Source organism: Lissotriton helveticus, chromosome 7, assembly GCF_964261635.1.
Source record: "Lissotriton helveticus chromosome 7, aLisHel1.1, whole genome shotgun sequence".
NCBI lineage: Eukaryota > Metazoa > Chordata > Amphibia > Caudata > Salamandridae > Lissotriton > Lissotriton helveticus.
In genome coordinates this window covers 1,015,415,433-1,015,431,341 of record NC_136068.1, presented here as the reverse complement: position 1 = coordinate 1,015,431,341, position 15,909 = coordinate 1,015,415,433, and the positions used below count along the sequence as shown (strand labels likewise).

General features: G+C 46.8%; 1 protein-coding gene across 1 annotated transcript in view; it reads left to right on the top strand.

Annotated features, from left to right (window-relative positions):
• Positions 1–11,769, top strand: part of MED7 (mediator complex subunit 7) — a 12,450-nt gene extending 681 nt beyond the window's left edge. Inside the window, exon 2 of the mRNA XM_078653710.1 lies at positions 10,875–11,769. Coding sequence (XP_078509836.1) covers positions 10,895–11,587 — 693 coding nt within the window. The 5' untranslated portion in view covers positions 10,875–10,894 and the 3' untranslated portion in view covers positions 11,588–11,769. The remainder of the gene's footprint in view (positions 1–10,874) is intronic.
• Positions 11,770–15,909: the final 4,140 nt, after the last annotated feature.

Sequence of the window (15,909 nt, the reverse complement as noted above, 5' to 3'; positions counted from 1 at the left end):
TCTGGGAACACTATGGATTTGAAGCAGTAGATCTTGGAGCACCCCCGATGTGCTGTCATTCCCTTACCTCCCCAACCCCACCCACCCCCCCCCCCCCCCCCCCCCCCCGGGGCTATTCCACAGTTAAAAAGACCACTGCCGCTGGTTTTCACAGCGGTAGTACAAAGCCTTGAAGACGAGTTTGAAAAACACTATTTACAATGGTTTCCAGCTCGTTTTCCCTGATACTGTGTGATATCGGCTCCTCACCGGGAGACCGTGTGATGTGAGCCGATATCGGTGGCACCTTGTGAGTTAGTAGGTATGCTTCAAGGTGTGTCGGTGACTACACGGCGCTGGGAGGGACAATTGGTGGCAAACAGCTCCCCTTGACGAAAGTATGACAGTAGGGAGCTGTCCTCGCTCCCACACCAAGTTTGGGTCGTTTTGAAACTCTGTTCCCCCTCCGTGAGCAAGTGGCTCTCCATACTTGCTCTGAGAAGGGGTCTTCCCTCTACCCTTGGATCAAGGAGGTAGGGTTAGTACCCATGGGATCTTCTTTCTTGTGAGTCCTGATGAAAGCTGGGGTATCCTAGTTAGCTGGCTGAAACATGTCGACATTTATGCAGAGTGGAGGGGTAGGGGACTCATTATAGTCTGCAAATACCACCATCCACTGGTCTTCCAGGGACCTTTTTACTCTGGTCAGGGAATCCAATATTAAAGTTGGGTTTAGAAATCCCATGGCTAGTTTTAAATTGTATTTCTGCACCACTCTTTCACTTGTGATCCCATACTGTTTCTTTGTACATGTTGTATTGTCTACCCCTTCCTTATTGCTCCACCTCCAGCGTCGGTCTGCGTGGAGGTGTGTCAGCAGCCCTATGATGAAGCATGACACAGATTTCTGTGTGTGAGGGCAGTTTTAATACCCTGGTGTGTTTCCCCACCCTTTGATCACAGCGAGTTTAAGCACAAGGCCTCCTTCTTATTGAGTGTGCGCAATTTGTTTAACACCTTGACTGCTACAGCAATTCCCGCTTGGTGCTGAACTTTTCAGATTTCCATGGTTCATGACCAGCTCAGCTCGTCATAAGCACACGACCAGTGTACTGCATGACGAGCTGAGCTTGTCATGAGCATGGAAGGGGTTAAAGGAGGTCGAAGTGGGGCGTTCATTTCCTCCTACCCCTTCCCTTTTGTGTGGGGGGTGTCCGTGACATACACCTACATCCCCACCAACATCATTGGGTCATGATATTAGAAGGGAGTTGGGTGCTCGTGCCTCACTCCAGATACTCTAGCCTTTTGTCTGTGTCCCTTTGATCGAGTCAGCAAACACTTTTGACAAGTGAAGTTGGACACCTGAAGCTGCTTCAGCTACAGGCATGATGAGTGCTTCTAACTGTCGTGCTGGTGCCCTGGCCCTTGTTCATCCATTGACAGGTGCGTGTACCTGGCACCAGCACTCAGTCAGTCAAAAGTACTTTATTCGGTTCATAGCAAAAACCATAAAAGTATACAAACATCAAGAAGCAGGTCAAAATAAAATGCAACAGTACATGCAATACGATAACATTAAAAATCATCCACTAGAGACATTCCAATACAATTCCTAAAATCCACTATTTACAGCTAGCCCACTTAATTTTTTTCCTTCGTCTCATGGCTACTGTCAAAAAATTCGCTACATTAAAAATTTCCCAAGTGTTAGACAACAGCTGAAGGTACATAAGGGCCGGTTTAACTTGTCTGAACCCTTTATCTTTAATTAGAGGTCGAATGAACTTTTTTCTTATTGAGTTAAGATATTTACAGAAAAACATAAAGTGCGTGGTGTCCATAATGGAGAATCCGTCACAGGGGCAGATCTCCAAGTCTGTCGTCTTAGTCCAACCTGGACGTTCAGTAAGAAGGAGGTGGAATTTATTCAGCCTGAACTTGGTCAGCAGGAATCTATGATTAGCATTATTGACCATTCTCAGATATAGTTCTATCTCGCTGGAATTTATCAATAGCTGGTGAGCCCTTACAGTTGGTTTGGTCAACTCCTTATCTTCTCTGTCCAGTCCCTTGCGGAGCATATATGTGTTTTTTGCCCATTTCACATCCCCCTTCACTAGTTTAGATGGCTGATCAAACAGCTCTGGGCGACCTAGTATATCAGCTAATTTTTTAACATAACTCAGCCATGGGATGGAATTGCTATGCTCCAGGGCTAAACAGTCCCTCAAAACCTCATGATTTAATCCCAGTTCAGGGTTCAACCACACTGCGATCCATTTTAGAAGCGGTGCTAAAGCTATTCGATCTTCCAAATATTCCACCCCACATTCTTGGTGGACAATGTAACCTGGGGTTGATTGGGGGACCGATAAAATAGTCTTCAGGAACTTATCCTCTACGATCTGCAACATCTTTACATTTTTAAAGCCCCATAGATCTGCTCCATACATTGCTAAAGAAACACATTTGGCATCATAGACTTTTAGAACGGCCTGCAACGACTTTACTCCTAGTTTCCGCGAAAAACCGAGTACAGCCAAAGTAGACCTTGCAAAAACATTGCGTTTAGCAACCAATTAGGGCAACCATGTGGAGCTATCATCAAAAATGACTCCTAGGTAGGGAAATCTCGAGACCTTGGACAACACATTCCCCTCACAATGCAGGGTCTTCATTTTTTTGCCATTGTTACCCACCGCCATTACATGGGATTTAAAAAAATCGACACTAAGGTCTAATACTTTCATAAAATCATAAAATGAGTTTAAACGGCGTTGTAACCCTACTGCTGTGCGCGCTAAAAGAGCGGCATCATCCGCATAAAGTAATGCCGGTATGACAAATTTGCCTGCCCTAGGTATGTCCTTGCACGCCTCCCCTAACACAGCACCCAGTTCATTAATGTAGAGGGTAAAAAGTAGGGGGGCTAAAATAAAGCCCTGCCTAACCCCATTCGTGATCCCGATCTTACCCGTGCAGTTGCCCTGGCGATCATATCTAACTGTGGCCGTGAGGTCCCTGTGCAGATCTGCTAGGAAATACACAATATTTTCATCAATGCCTAACTTTAGGAGCAAACCCCATAGTTTGGACCTGTTCACTCCGTCAAAGGCCGAGGACAAGTCCATAAATGCTATGTATAGCATACCCCTTTTGGCGATTGTATATTTCCCAATTAGTAATTGGAGATTGAGGCTTTGGTCTATAGTGCCTCGCCCCTTCCTAAAACCAAATTGAAGGATAGAAAGGGTATTTGTTTCTTCCAATTTATCTGTTCGTTTACTCAAGACCACACGACCTAGGACTTTCACTGCAGAGTCAATGAGCGAGATCGGGCGATAATTCACAGATTCCCCTCCATTACCTTTTTTAAAAATCGGTACAATGACTGATTCAGACCAGGTAGCCAGGATGCTGGATTTACACACTCTATTAAAAACATTAGTTAAAACTTTGGACCATAACTTGACATCTGACTTGGAGGTCAGCAGGAACACCATCGGGACCTGGAGCCTTGTTGCTCGTCATTTTCCCGATTGCTTCTGCCACCTCTGCCTCAGTAACCAATATAGTATACGAGTGTAAAATAGGAGTGGGTAAAACCTATTCCCTATATTTACCCCTTCATAGACTGTTTTAAAATGAGAGAACCACTCCTGTTCCTGTATACCACAATCCAATTGATTATTACATGGATCGTGAAAATAAGGTTTATTAACAACAGACCAGAATTTGGCACTGTTCCTTAGTACGTCAACGGAGGTTAATTCTTCCCAGGCTGCTGCCCTAATTTCTCGTCTTCTAGCTTCCACAACACTTTTATAGTCTTTCCTTAGAGAGGCCACAAGAGACCTATCAACTGGTTTACATTTCAGGGAAGTCCTTTTTTTTTGATTAGCTAGTGAGCAATTGTGATCAAACCAGCCAACCCCTTCGGGGTCCTTTGCTTTGCCAGAACGTTTAAGATCCGCAGCTACCCGAGTAAAGATAGTTAGATAAGCATCTAAAGCCTCCTTATCCCCTGCTTCGGGGTCCATACATGTGTGCAACTCTGTACCTCAATTGATTAAGAGATTGTTTAAGAAATCTTCAGGAACAACCCTGCCCCATCTGATCCTTCGAGCCTGATCTGTCGGGCGAATGTCATACTCATCGGCCCTATTTTGACATTTCTCAGGTATTTTAACTAAGTCTATAACGCTGAGGGTCACTGGGTTATGGTCGCTAAAATGCGACCACGCCACAGAGTATCCATTAATTTTATTCCCCAGCGTAAGGCTAATGAAGATATAATCGATAGTTGAACAACTACCTCTACCTTTGAAGGTAGGTCTCTCCTCGTCTTCCCTTTGCGGAAGCATCAAGCCGTTATCAGCCAGGATTTTTTCGAGGAGAGCTCCTTGTGCAGAGTGCTCAAAATGAGTATCACCCTGTTCAAGGGGGCCTAATTGGTCTAATGACAAACATTTATCTGGACACCCATGGATGTTAAAATCTCCCAGAAGAATAATCGAACAATGGTTACCATTGGCCTCCTTATAATCTGCCAAAAACAGGTTAAGCATAGCCAGATGGTCAGTCATAGTGGCTCTATCGTAAGAATTATAAAAATTTACGATTAAAATGTTGCAGGCCCCTTTACAGGCAATTTGAACTGCCAGACAATAAGGAGAACCTGTTGCTATCTGAGTATGTACCCCGGGGATAGTTGCCGCAATTAACCGCATGCGTGCGGGCGGAATTCCGCTCGCACGCTGAGATTTGCGGTATCGCATGTTACGTGACGAGCTGGGCTCGTCATGAGCGTGCGAGGAGGCTACCTCATGACGAGCCCAGCTCGTCATGAGCGTGGAAGGGGTTAATATGACCAGGCCCCCCCCTTTGCCCTCCCCATGGGTGATACCACTGCGGGAAGAAAATGCGTGGAGTAACCGTCTAGGCTGAGGATGTTCCCTGTGTCCCAGGTTTCTTGTAACCCAATAATATCTGCTGTCCTTATAGATTCTCTCCAGATTGGGTCATCTACTTTATTTCTTAAGCCTGTAATGTTCCAGGTTACAAGCTTTATATTTATACTACTGGATAGATTGGCCAACCTGTCTGATAGACAGTTTATGCCTGTTAAAAAAATCACGACCATAAGCTAGTTTTGGTGTAACTGGTGCAGATTCCTCAGCCCTCTCCAGAGGACCCTTGTTCGCTTGGTTGGCAGTTACATGATGAGAGAAAAGGGTTTCATTTCCATCTGCTACCACTTTCTCCCCCACTTGTCAATCTATCCAACCCAGATCGGACAATGCATCAAAACGATTGATAATAGGGACATTAAAAAGGTTTCCTACTTGATGAATGTTATGAGAATTATTTTGGGGGTAACCTCTAAACGTAGTAAATACTGCCGGAGTGTTAACACAATGCCTTCTGTGGGCGTAATTTCTCCCATAAGATGGATTGAGAAAACTCCCACTGCCAGCCATAGCAGGGGCCAATGGATAAAAATGACTTAAAATCAAAAGACAAGATCCCATCCAAATTATCCTGATTGGGGAAACCACTAATGAACTGTACTACTTGTGAGTTTCTAAAGTTCACTATGATGCAGTCTCCCTCTACATCCTTTGTATTGTGGCCCACCCAGCTTACTCTCCTAACATTGATAATTTCCCCATGTAGATCTGGTCTAAGGGGCCGATTTTTCGTCAACCAAAACATCACCTTGTTTTTTAATTCGTGGTAGGTTTCCGCCCTATCATTTTGCCACTCTGGGACCCCAGCTAATACAATTACAAAGGGATAAGACTCCTGTGGCAGATCAACTCTCTTATTATTGCTCCGGCTATTTGAATCCGCCGGGTTTACTTGATCTGCCTTGGTGTCTATTTTCCCTGGCCCCTTGGGGGTACTCTGGCTATTAGTAACTGCAACACTAACTTTACGTACTTATTTGCTAGCTGGGGGGTCTTTCTTTTGGACTTATCCCCACCTTGCTTAGAAGAAGCACGGTCACCTTTAGACAACTTCTCTTTGGAAGGAGGCTTCTGGATATTTTTGGGGGGGTTAGGCAGGATAGGTGCACTAATCGGCAAGTGTTTAACTTCCTCCAGTTTCTTGAGTGTATCTGAGTTAGCCAGAGTAACCTTATGAAGGGCTTCTAGCTGAGTACCTATCCTTCTTAAACGCTCTACAAGTGTAAGAATTAGAGACTTCACCAGGTGTTCAAATTTATCTAACGAACGCGCTATATCCACCGTGTCTCTGGGTGCATTATCAGTTATTTCGAGAATGGAGCTGTTTTGTATATGACCAGATGTCACCCCCTGTGTAGAAGTGTTGTTGTAGTCTTCATGGACATTTGCCCTATGTTTGGGTGAAATGGCTTTCATCCTCTTAATGCGCCCCCCCACCCTTCTGTCCGTTACCACCGCGTTTACGCGTTAAAGCGGACACCGGCGTGCTTTCTGAGGATTTATGAGCAGCTAGGAGTTCGTTTATTTGCTCAATGCTTTTTCTGACCCCCGTCTCAATGCTCGGGTAAGCCATGAAAGAAACCAAACTAGTGTCCAGCCCACTTATATCAGAGGTGATCGAGTGCTCCCTGATTGTCTGAGTTATAAGGGCACTCTGAGTCTGGGCTCGAACTGGGGACGTCGCTAATGCTATATTCCCTAATGAAGATCTTTTTTGAAACACGGGGTCAAGAGATATTCGGCGAACCGTTAAATCAATCTCCTTTTCTAGCGCCGAAGCGGCCATGGTAATATAAGCATCTATGGGGCCAATGATTCCCCCTCCACCTCCCATATAACCAGATTTGTTTCCTTTAGGTTTTTTAGATACCATACTCATATGTAGGAAATCGCTCTTAATGAGGCGGTTGTCAACAATTATTAATCGTACACCTTTAAACTTTACCAGTTAATACATAAAGCCCACAATGAAAATACATTAAAAGACAAAGGGGGTGGCCCAGTCCAGTCTCTTACTGTCAGACGGGCCCTCCCTTGGCCCGGGCTTTGCCCGGCGCACTCCCGCGCAGCGGCAGCCTATGACCAAGATATAATACGTGTGGCGGGCTGTGGGCGTGTCGGGCAGGGAGCGCAGACCAGGTGTAAACGGTCAAGCAGAGACTCCTGGGAGAGCGAGTCCCTGCAGCGCTTCTCTACCTGCCTGTTGGTTCGCTGGACTCGCACAAACACACAGCTCCTCCAGTCCGCCCAAGGCGCTAGTTCCGGTAATTTCGGCGAACAGTTGCCGAAGGTCTCCTCCTCCACTCAGGCACCTCACTTGGGCAGAAAGACGGCAAAAGTATCCCGCTGGTAGGTTGAGAACATGGGATTTAAGTACTGCAGTGGGCTGTGGGCGTGTCGGGCAGGGAGCGCAGACCAGGTGTAAACGGTCAAGCAGAGACTCCTGGGAGAGCAAGTCCCTGCAGCGCTTCTCTACTTGCCTGTTGGTTCGCTGGACTCGCACAAACACACAGCTCCTCCAGTCCGCCCAAGGCGCTAGTCCCGGTAATTTCGGCGAGCAGTTGCCGATGGTCTCCTCCTCCACTCAGGCACCTCACTTGGGCAGAAAGACGGCATAAGTATCCCGCTGGTAGGTTGAGAACATGGGATTTAAGTACTGCTGTGGGCGTGTCGGGCAGGGAGCGCAGACCAGGTGTAAACGGTCAAGCAGAGACTCCTGGGAGAGCAAGTCCCTGCAGCGCTTCTCTACTTGCCTGTTGGTTCGCTGGACTCGCACAAACACACAGCTCCTCCAGTCCGCCCAAGGCGCTAGTCCCGGTAATTTCGGCGAGCAGTTGCCGAAGGTCTCCTCCTCCACTCAGGCACCTCACTTGGGCAGAAAGACGGCAAAAGTATCCCGCTGGTAGGTTGAGAACATGGGATTTAAGTACTGCAGTGGGCTGTGGGCGTGTCGGGCAGGGAGCGCAGACCAGGTGTAAACGGTCAAGCAGAGACTCCTGGGAAAGCAAGTCCCTGCAGCGCTTCTCTACCTGCCTGTTGGTTCGCTGGACTCGCACAAACACACAGCTCCTCCAGTCCGCCCAAGGCGCTAGTCCCGGTAATTTCGGCGGAGCGGCACCCGCTGAGCGCAGTTGCTAAAGATCTCCTCCTCCACTCAGGCACCTCACTTGGGCACAAAGACGGCAAAAGTATCCCCAGCACTCATAACTCTCTTTTCCCGGTATTGGCGGGGAGAGGATTGTGAGGTGCTGGAAGATATTTCCACGAAGCGAACTGACAAGCAGTGTGGCCCCAGGCTCTGACATACCAATCCCCTGCACTCACATCGCTCTCAAAACCGTCTGAACCAGAAGGAGTTGTCTGTATGTCCTACCCTGGTCTTCTACACCACCACAATTGCAGTTTTGACCCCAATGGAAAAATAGGCTGCCCTTCATGATTGCTGCAAATGAGCCGATGAGTGGCTTCCAGGACATAGACACCCATGCTGTTGTCAGTCAGCACCAAGTTTCACTCTCCTCTCATGAGCAGGCCCTCATTCAGACTGGAGAAGATAGGAAAAAAGCATCAGATATCCTCCTGTTGCAAGGCTGCAAATTCCTCCTGCAGCTGTGCTTCTTTTCCCTATAATGATTATGAAATCCAGACAACTTGGAGCTGGACTGTGAGACATAAACATTGAACCCCAGTGTTTTTGCACAGAAGAGGCCCGGCTTCCTAGGCACCATGGCACACCGATTTCCCAAGCCGCTTAAGAGACCTATCAAATTAGAAGCCTGCCAACACAACGTCCTCCAGCAGTGGGTACAGTCTACACACTCATTGCAATACCCGATGCACCATAAATAGATTACTGTGACACTGTCAACAAGCGGTTAGTTGGTAAAGCTACCACAAAAGTTGCCAGTGTTACAATAGTTTGGTCTGTTAACGGCAGCCCACCTTTGCCCTTAGCACCTTGGGTGCCTTGCTATCGATTTATCCTGCTGGCATCCAATAAAGAATGAGTCCAGACGTTTGTCATGAGGGTCACTCAACGGTTTTAAAGCATCTACCACTAACAAGTCACTGCACAACATGCAATTCGAGAAGATCAAGGATGACCTTGCAAGATGCCCATCGACCCTGGGTATCAATGTAATGTAATCGATCAGCAGCAAACAGTTGCCCAGGTAACCATTCTAAAGTAACATGTTCACAAGGACCTTTTTCTTCAATGGCAAGATTCACAACTTCATCAATGTAATAGTATATGGCACAGCAACATTCTGAAGTCATTGGTGAATTATCCAGCATCCGTAGGCTCACCCAACAAGCATTTAGAGAAGATGCTCTGCACTCCCTTACCATGATTCAATTGCTTGAAAAAGTGCCACGGTTACCCGCCATAACGCTCCAGCAGTGGCTCCTTGGTGATCTCAACTGCAGCTTCTTAGTGGTACTAAAACTGGTCATTGTAATTTAGAGATTGATTCTGTTGTGTGGAATGCATGGATACACCAAAGTGACCAATATGAGGCTAACGTCCACATTTTCCACGTCCCCTTTGCACAGTCTTAACAATTGCCAGCCTAGAAGAACATAAGCAAAATGCAACCCACTAACTAAAACAGCAGGTATTCTGTTTGATGACTACTGACCTGAAGAAGTTTGGCAGCATTACATTTTGTTAGTATTGCTTTGTTAGTACTGTACTTTGATATAGACGACATGGCTCGTCTATATCAATCTCACTAAATTGTTTTCTGTGTTTTATACACACCTGAATCAACTTGATAACTTTAATAATATGTTTGCGAGCAGAGCTCCAGGGCAGAATCACCAGTCTTGGAAAAACTCCTGTTGCCCTGCATTTAGTCACTAAAAGTTCAATTTTCTTCCACCCCGTCCTTCTTCTGTTGAGATGGACACTGTTATGCTATTAGCTACATTTCCTGTTCTTACAGGGACTATGCTTCATGTTCATTTGTTTTGCGGAGTAAGGCTAGTTCTAGGTCAGCTTGTCTCCAAAAACGGTTCCTCTCTGAAGAATCTCTCACTATCCTGATGTCTGTGTAGCTTCTTGTCTAGCACCACTCAAGACTACCGCATTTCATCCATCACTCAGTGGGACTGGGCTGCTTTCTGGGTTCCACAGTTACCACTGCTCGAAATGGATTTAGCTGCTCATAATTTCTCTCTACTCTGGAGGCAGGACAGAAGTAACAACTAGGCTCCTGTAACAGCCCATAAAAATATTGAAAGTGAAGGGACGCCTACACCTTCATAAGAAGAATTGCATATTTATCTTTAACTGTTTCACAGATTTAAATGTTCTTGGGCCCAAAATTAACCTAGGAAAAAATGCTTTCAATGGGTATTTTTAAAAAAATGTATTCGGTTTTGTATGGTCATCTATAAATCTGGTCTTTGCTAGGTATATGTCCCTTAGAGCTAAAATGTTTCTGCGGAAAATGAACCGCATCATCAAGAAATCTGGAACCAGTTTCTGCCTCCCTTCTCAGTGAACATCAGTAAAGCCTTCCATGACCGTGCCATTAAATAGAGTACATTTGTATTTTATAGTGTTGGCACAGGAAACTGGCGTGTTAAACCCCTCTACAAACCCTTGGCACAAACGAAAAAATATGTACCAAGATTTAAAGAGAAGAGTCCCAGTGCAGCCCTGTTGCGTTCTCCGTTCTAGGTGTGGGCCACTGCTCCCTAGTCGGAGAAAAACGTACAAAAATGAAAATAAATCATGTTAATTCTGTGTCGTACTAGCGTCAGTACATTTCAGTAAATATACTGCTGAAGTATACCTTATGCCAATATTGCCTAATTTCTAGAAGCATATTTAAATATTAAAATATTTTGTTAGTTGTATCTGGGAATGTTTTTTACTGCCACCATTGAAGTATAACCTATTGAACTGTTTTTCAGGTACGTTTTCGTCTCCCATCATGGGGGAACCGCAGCAGGTAAGCGCCCTGCCACTGCCCCCTATGCAGTACATAAAGGAATACACTGATGAGAATGTGCGCAGAGGCCTTGCCCCGAAGCCTCCTTTGCCAGTCAAGGACAGCTATATGATGTTTGGCAACCAGTTCCAATGTGATGACTTGATCATTCGCCCCTTGGAGAGTCAAGGCATTGAACGGCTCTGCCCCCTGCAGTTTGACCACAAGAAGGAACTGAGGAAACTAAATATGTCCATCTTGGTCAACTTCCTAGACTTGCTGGACATTTTGATCAGAAGTCCTGGGACCATCCGGCGTGAGGAGAAGCTGGAGGACCTGAAGCTGCTCTTTGTGCACATGCATCATCTCATCAATGAATACCGGCCCCATCAGGCCAGAGAGACCCTCCGTGTAATGATGGAGGTGCAGAAGCGCAACCGCCTAGAGACTGCAGAACGCTTTCAGAAGCACCTGGAACAAGTAGTTGAGATGATCCAAAACTGTTTAGCCTCCTTGCCGGATGACCTTGCCCTTCCAGAGGGAGAGCTACATCTTAAGTCTGAGCCCATGGACGTGCAAGAGGCCAGCAGTTGTGCTGGGCAGAGTGAGCCTGCCAAAGACAGCATGGTTTGCAAGAAGGAAAGCACTGTGGACAAGGATGCCTTGATGTGTGTGATTATTGATGAGATGACATAGACTTTCCTCGCTGTGTAGGATGAGAATTGTACAAATTGAGTTTTTTCCAGTGTTTGAATAAAACAACCATTTTTTTTGTATAGCGGTAAATCCTAGCTTTTATGTTTATTATAACTCATGTATTAAACATAAGTAAATGTTGGCACTTAAAATAAAACTGCGATCTTTTTGGTGATGCAATATATATTGATAATTTCTATGACAGAATGTCTGCTAAACACGAGTGTTTAGAGGGGCTAGAATACTGATGCTTAGTTTTTCCCCATTCCTATTATCTGTGGTTGCATTGATGGCTCGAAATCGTATTATTGGAGAACATTGTAAACCACTCCTGGGAACAGGCATTCTCGTATAAGTGTGTGTGAATTTAGATGTTTACATGTTTCTACTCGCAAGCTTATGCGAAAAATGTCACCTCTTGTAGTTCGAGATTCTTAAAGGAGCAGTACAGAAACACCAGCACTTTATTATTAGTGTCCGTCAAGTCTAGCACTAATTCTCTTGTGTTAGTGTAGGCCATTCTTGAAACACTAATCTGCAATTGTTTGGGATGATGTAACCGAGATGGTGAAAAAATATTTTTTTAGTGAGGTTTTGTTCGGAATTATTCACCAAACTTGTTTGGAATGACATTTTTGCCTGCAGATGGATTTTTGCAAAGGTTAGGACTTCTACAACTTTGAGGTTGCAACATTTTTTACTTGTGCAACAATTTGTAGATTATACATTTCACGCCTTTTTTCTACTTGATCTATTTGACGGGGTGGGAGGTTGACTGATGATTACAGAAGCCTTTGCTTTTCCTCTTACCTTGGAATACCGCTGAATGAGTTGTCCTCCAGGTTTGTGAACAAGTTGGATTATTGTGGTATGTGTGTTTACGTCTTGTATTTGTTTCATGTTTACTTTCACCTTACTTACCTTATGAGCTCAATGTTCTGAGGACTGGACCTTCCAGGTTCCCGAGTCAACGGTGATGTTCTGCTTCTGGCAGTTGCTGCATTTTTCTGGCCCTGGGTGGCCCTGTCTTCTGGTCTTGGGCTCTTACATATGATGATAAGCTTTACTACAGTGACCCCCCTTGCATTTTATTGGACTACAGTTCTATAACGGATTGCATTTTTTATTTTTTTATTTTTTACTTTGACAATGTTTTTTTAAGCCATGTTAGTTGTATTGCTCATTAAATGACACACTGAATCCATTTGACTAGCGATGCACTCATATACGGGTATGTTTAGTAGTTTCGTGACAACTCGGTGGACATGCAGACACAGTTAATCACGAAGAAAGTGCTCGATTCATGCCGTGATATCATTATGAGAAAAACAAGGACACAATCTAAGTGGAATTCCTCTGCCTAGTGGTTATCCTCACAATTTTGTATGAATTTTAGTCGATCCCACATTGAACTGCTTTACAAGTGTGTGATATTGGTAAGGTGCCACACATGTCTCTGCCAGTTGATGATGAGTTTCAGCAAACCAGTCTGTGTTCAGGGCGACACTCTGGTCTCCTTGGAGGTAGGCTTCATCTGTCCCTGTTGCTCAGGAGGCTGTGTCTTTGCAATAGTTACTTTCATATTGAGTGACAGTTCTTTCTGGCACTCTGGAAAAGTGGGAATACTTGTGACTGACTTCACTTGCTATGTGTGCACTCTAGACTGGCTGATGGAAACGCTTCCATACTTTTTTTTTTTTAAAAGGGGCAGTGTCTTTTTGTGGCTCTCTGTCCAAATCCTCTCATTAGGTTACTCTATAGGGCGACTAGCCCTAACCTGCAGCCTAGTTCCCTCAAATGTTATTTCTCCGCGTGCGGCAAAAGACTGTTTGCGCACTTCCTTTGACCATGAGGGAAACTGATTTGAAGCTTATGTCACTACATCGGTCACCTATTCTTTTCTAGAGAGGCTAAGTGTGGGGTTTGAAACAAATAGAACAGACAGCTTAGAGAGATTTTTCTTCTTTGTGCGAAACTGCAATTTAAAGCATTTTTTTCTTTGTCAAAGCAGTATGATTACAAATAGCTCAACATATCATTACAGCACCCCATTCCAGTCTGTATTTATATTCCTTTTTGATTCTCGCACTTTGTTTTGAATTTCGCACTTCAAAAATACAACTGTTTTCTTTTGTAAGTTGCTTCAGCTCTATTCCATCTACCATTTCTATCGGTGTATTACAGCATATCCGCAATCTACAATACATACAGCACTGTGACCGCGCACCTCAGTCAGGGACTCTTTTTACTCAAACTCCAGTGTAAGTGCACATCATTCACAGAGCCACCCTCGATCTGCATCCACACAGCTCCTCAGTTGCTTCCTGTTACAAGTCTTGCACCTGTAAGTATTCACGCAACTTTAATGATGCAACATGTTAGTTCCATCCTTGGAGCTAACCTTGAGGTGCATTAGCACACCCAATATGATGTACCTTATTCATAGACCTGTCTCAGTCTGTATTTATATCGTGTGCCTTTCCCATAGCACTGCCTTCAGGCTATTCTCACTTGCCACTGACGCAGGCAATGCACATTAGTGTATATCCTGTGTTCACAGAGCATGACTGGTCTAGTTTCATTTGTGTGTGGGCCTTCACACTAAATCATGATCTTGGGGCCCTGGGCCTGTAACCATAGCAGGGAGGGGGGGGGGAGAAGGGGGGGGGGGGTCACCCCTCTATCTCTTCTGGATGCACTCTTTAGATGATGTATACTGGTAGCCTATAGCCAAAGCATTGTGCTATTCTTCTTTGTCATTCCTGGATGCTCTCTACAGAGATTTAATATGACTATGTTCTTCCGGTGCATGTCTGATGGTTACACATCCCACACATTAATGAAATCGTTAGCTAATTTACCATGGCAGCCTATAAACAGTGCATGAAGGTGGTTTCTTCTTTGTCGCTCCTGGGTAGAGACTCTACAAACAAGCACATCCCTTAAATTAACGTAAACCTTGTGCACTCTATACTTCACTCCTATGCCCTCCACTACATTCTTAAATGCAGCAACCAGTGCATGTCTAAGAAAACCACTGTGATCAATAGTGCACAATGCCAAAAAGCGTCACAAAAAAGTACTGCAATTAAACACTCTTCCAGCCAAGCAATTCCAGGGCTCGACAAATCGACGACCAGATGGCCGAACTTCCCTGGAAGTCCCGATGAGGTGCCATTCGCCTCCCAGATCCCAGCGAGGGCTCCAGGAGGTCGGGTACTTTCACGCTTTGGGTCCCCTCTGTCACCTCGCGTGCAGAGTTTACAAGAAAGGAGGGTAATTTCCCTCCGGATTACTAGGGACAGGGTACGCCCGGACACCCCTCCAAGGCTGGTGGTTCTCTGCCATGGGGACCAGATAGGCTATGCCTGGGTAACACCTCCCTAGGCCACCCGGGGTTTCCTTCCGCCAGGCCGACGGCATGTCAAATGGCCCAGGACGGGCTCCATGGCTCTTGGGCAGTCGTCCCCCCCCCCCCCGGGCGCCCGGGGCTCCATCCACCCCGACGGCATGGAAAAGTGCCCAGGACGGGCTCCATGCGTCCCGGGCCTTCGTCCCCCGGGCGTCCGGGGCTCCATCCAGGCTGACGGCATGGCAGAGTGCCCGGGTCGGGCTCCATGGTTTTCAGGGTGGTCTTCCCCTGGGTGTCGGGGCGCTCCAGGCCGATGGCATGGAAAAGTGCCCAGGACGGGCTCCATGCGTCCCGGGCCTTCGTCCCCCGGGCGTCCGGGGCTCCAGCCAGGCTGACGGCATGGCAGAGTGCCCGGGTCGGGCTCCATGGCTCTTGGGCAGTCCCCCCCCCCCCCCGGGCGTCCGGGGCTCCATCCAGGCCGACGGCATGGCAGAGTGCCCGGGACGGGCTCCATGCGTCCCGGGCATTCGACCCCCTGGCTCTTGGGCAGTCGTACCCCGGGCGTCCGGGGCTCCATCCAGGCTGACGGCATGGCAGAGTGCCCGGGACGGGCTCCATGCGTCCCGGGCATTCGTCCCCTGGGCTCTTGGGCAGTCGTCCCCCGGGCGTCCGGGGCTCCATCCAGGCTGACGGCATGGCAGAGTGCCCGGGTCGGGCTCCATGGTTTCCAGGGTGGTCCTCCCCTGGGTGTCGGGGCGCTCCAGGCCGACGGCATGGAAAAGTGCCCAGGACGGGCTCCATGCGTCCCGGGCATTCGTCCCGGGACGGGGACGGGGACGGGGACGGGGTGGGGAAGAGTCCAGGCGGCTTCACCTCCATGCCCGGCCATCTGATCGGCCAGATTCCCTCGGCCATCTGGTCGCCCGCAACGCTTTCCTATGGGGGGACCAGATGGCCGAATTTCCCTGGA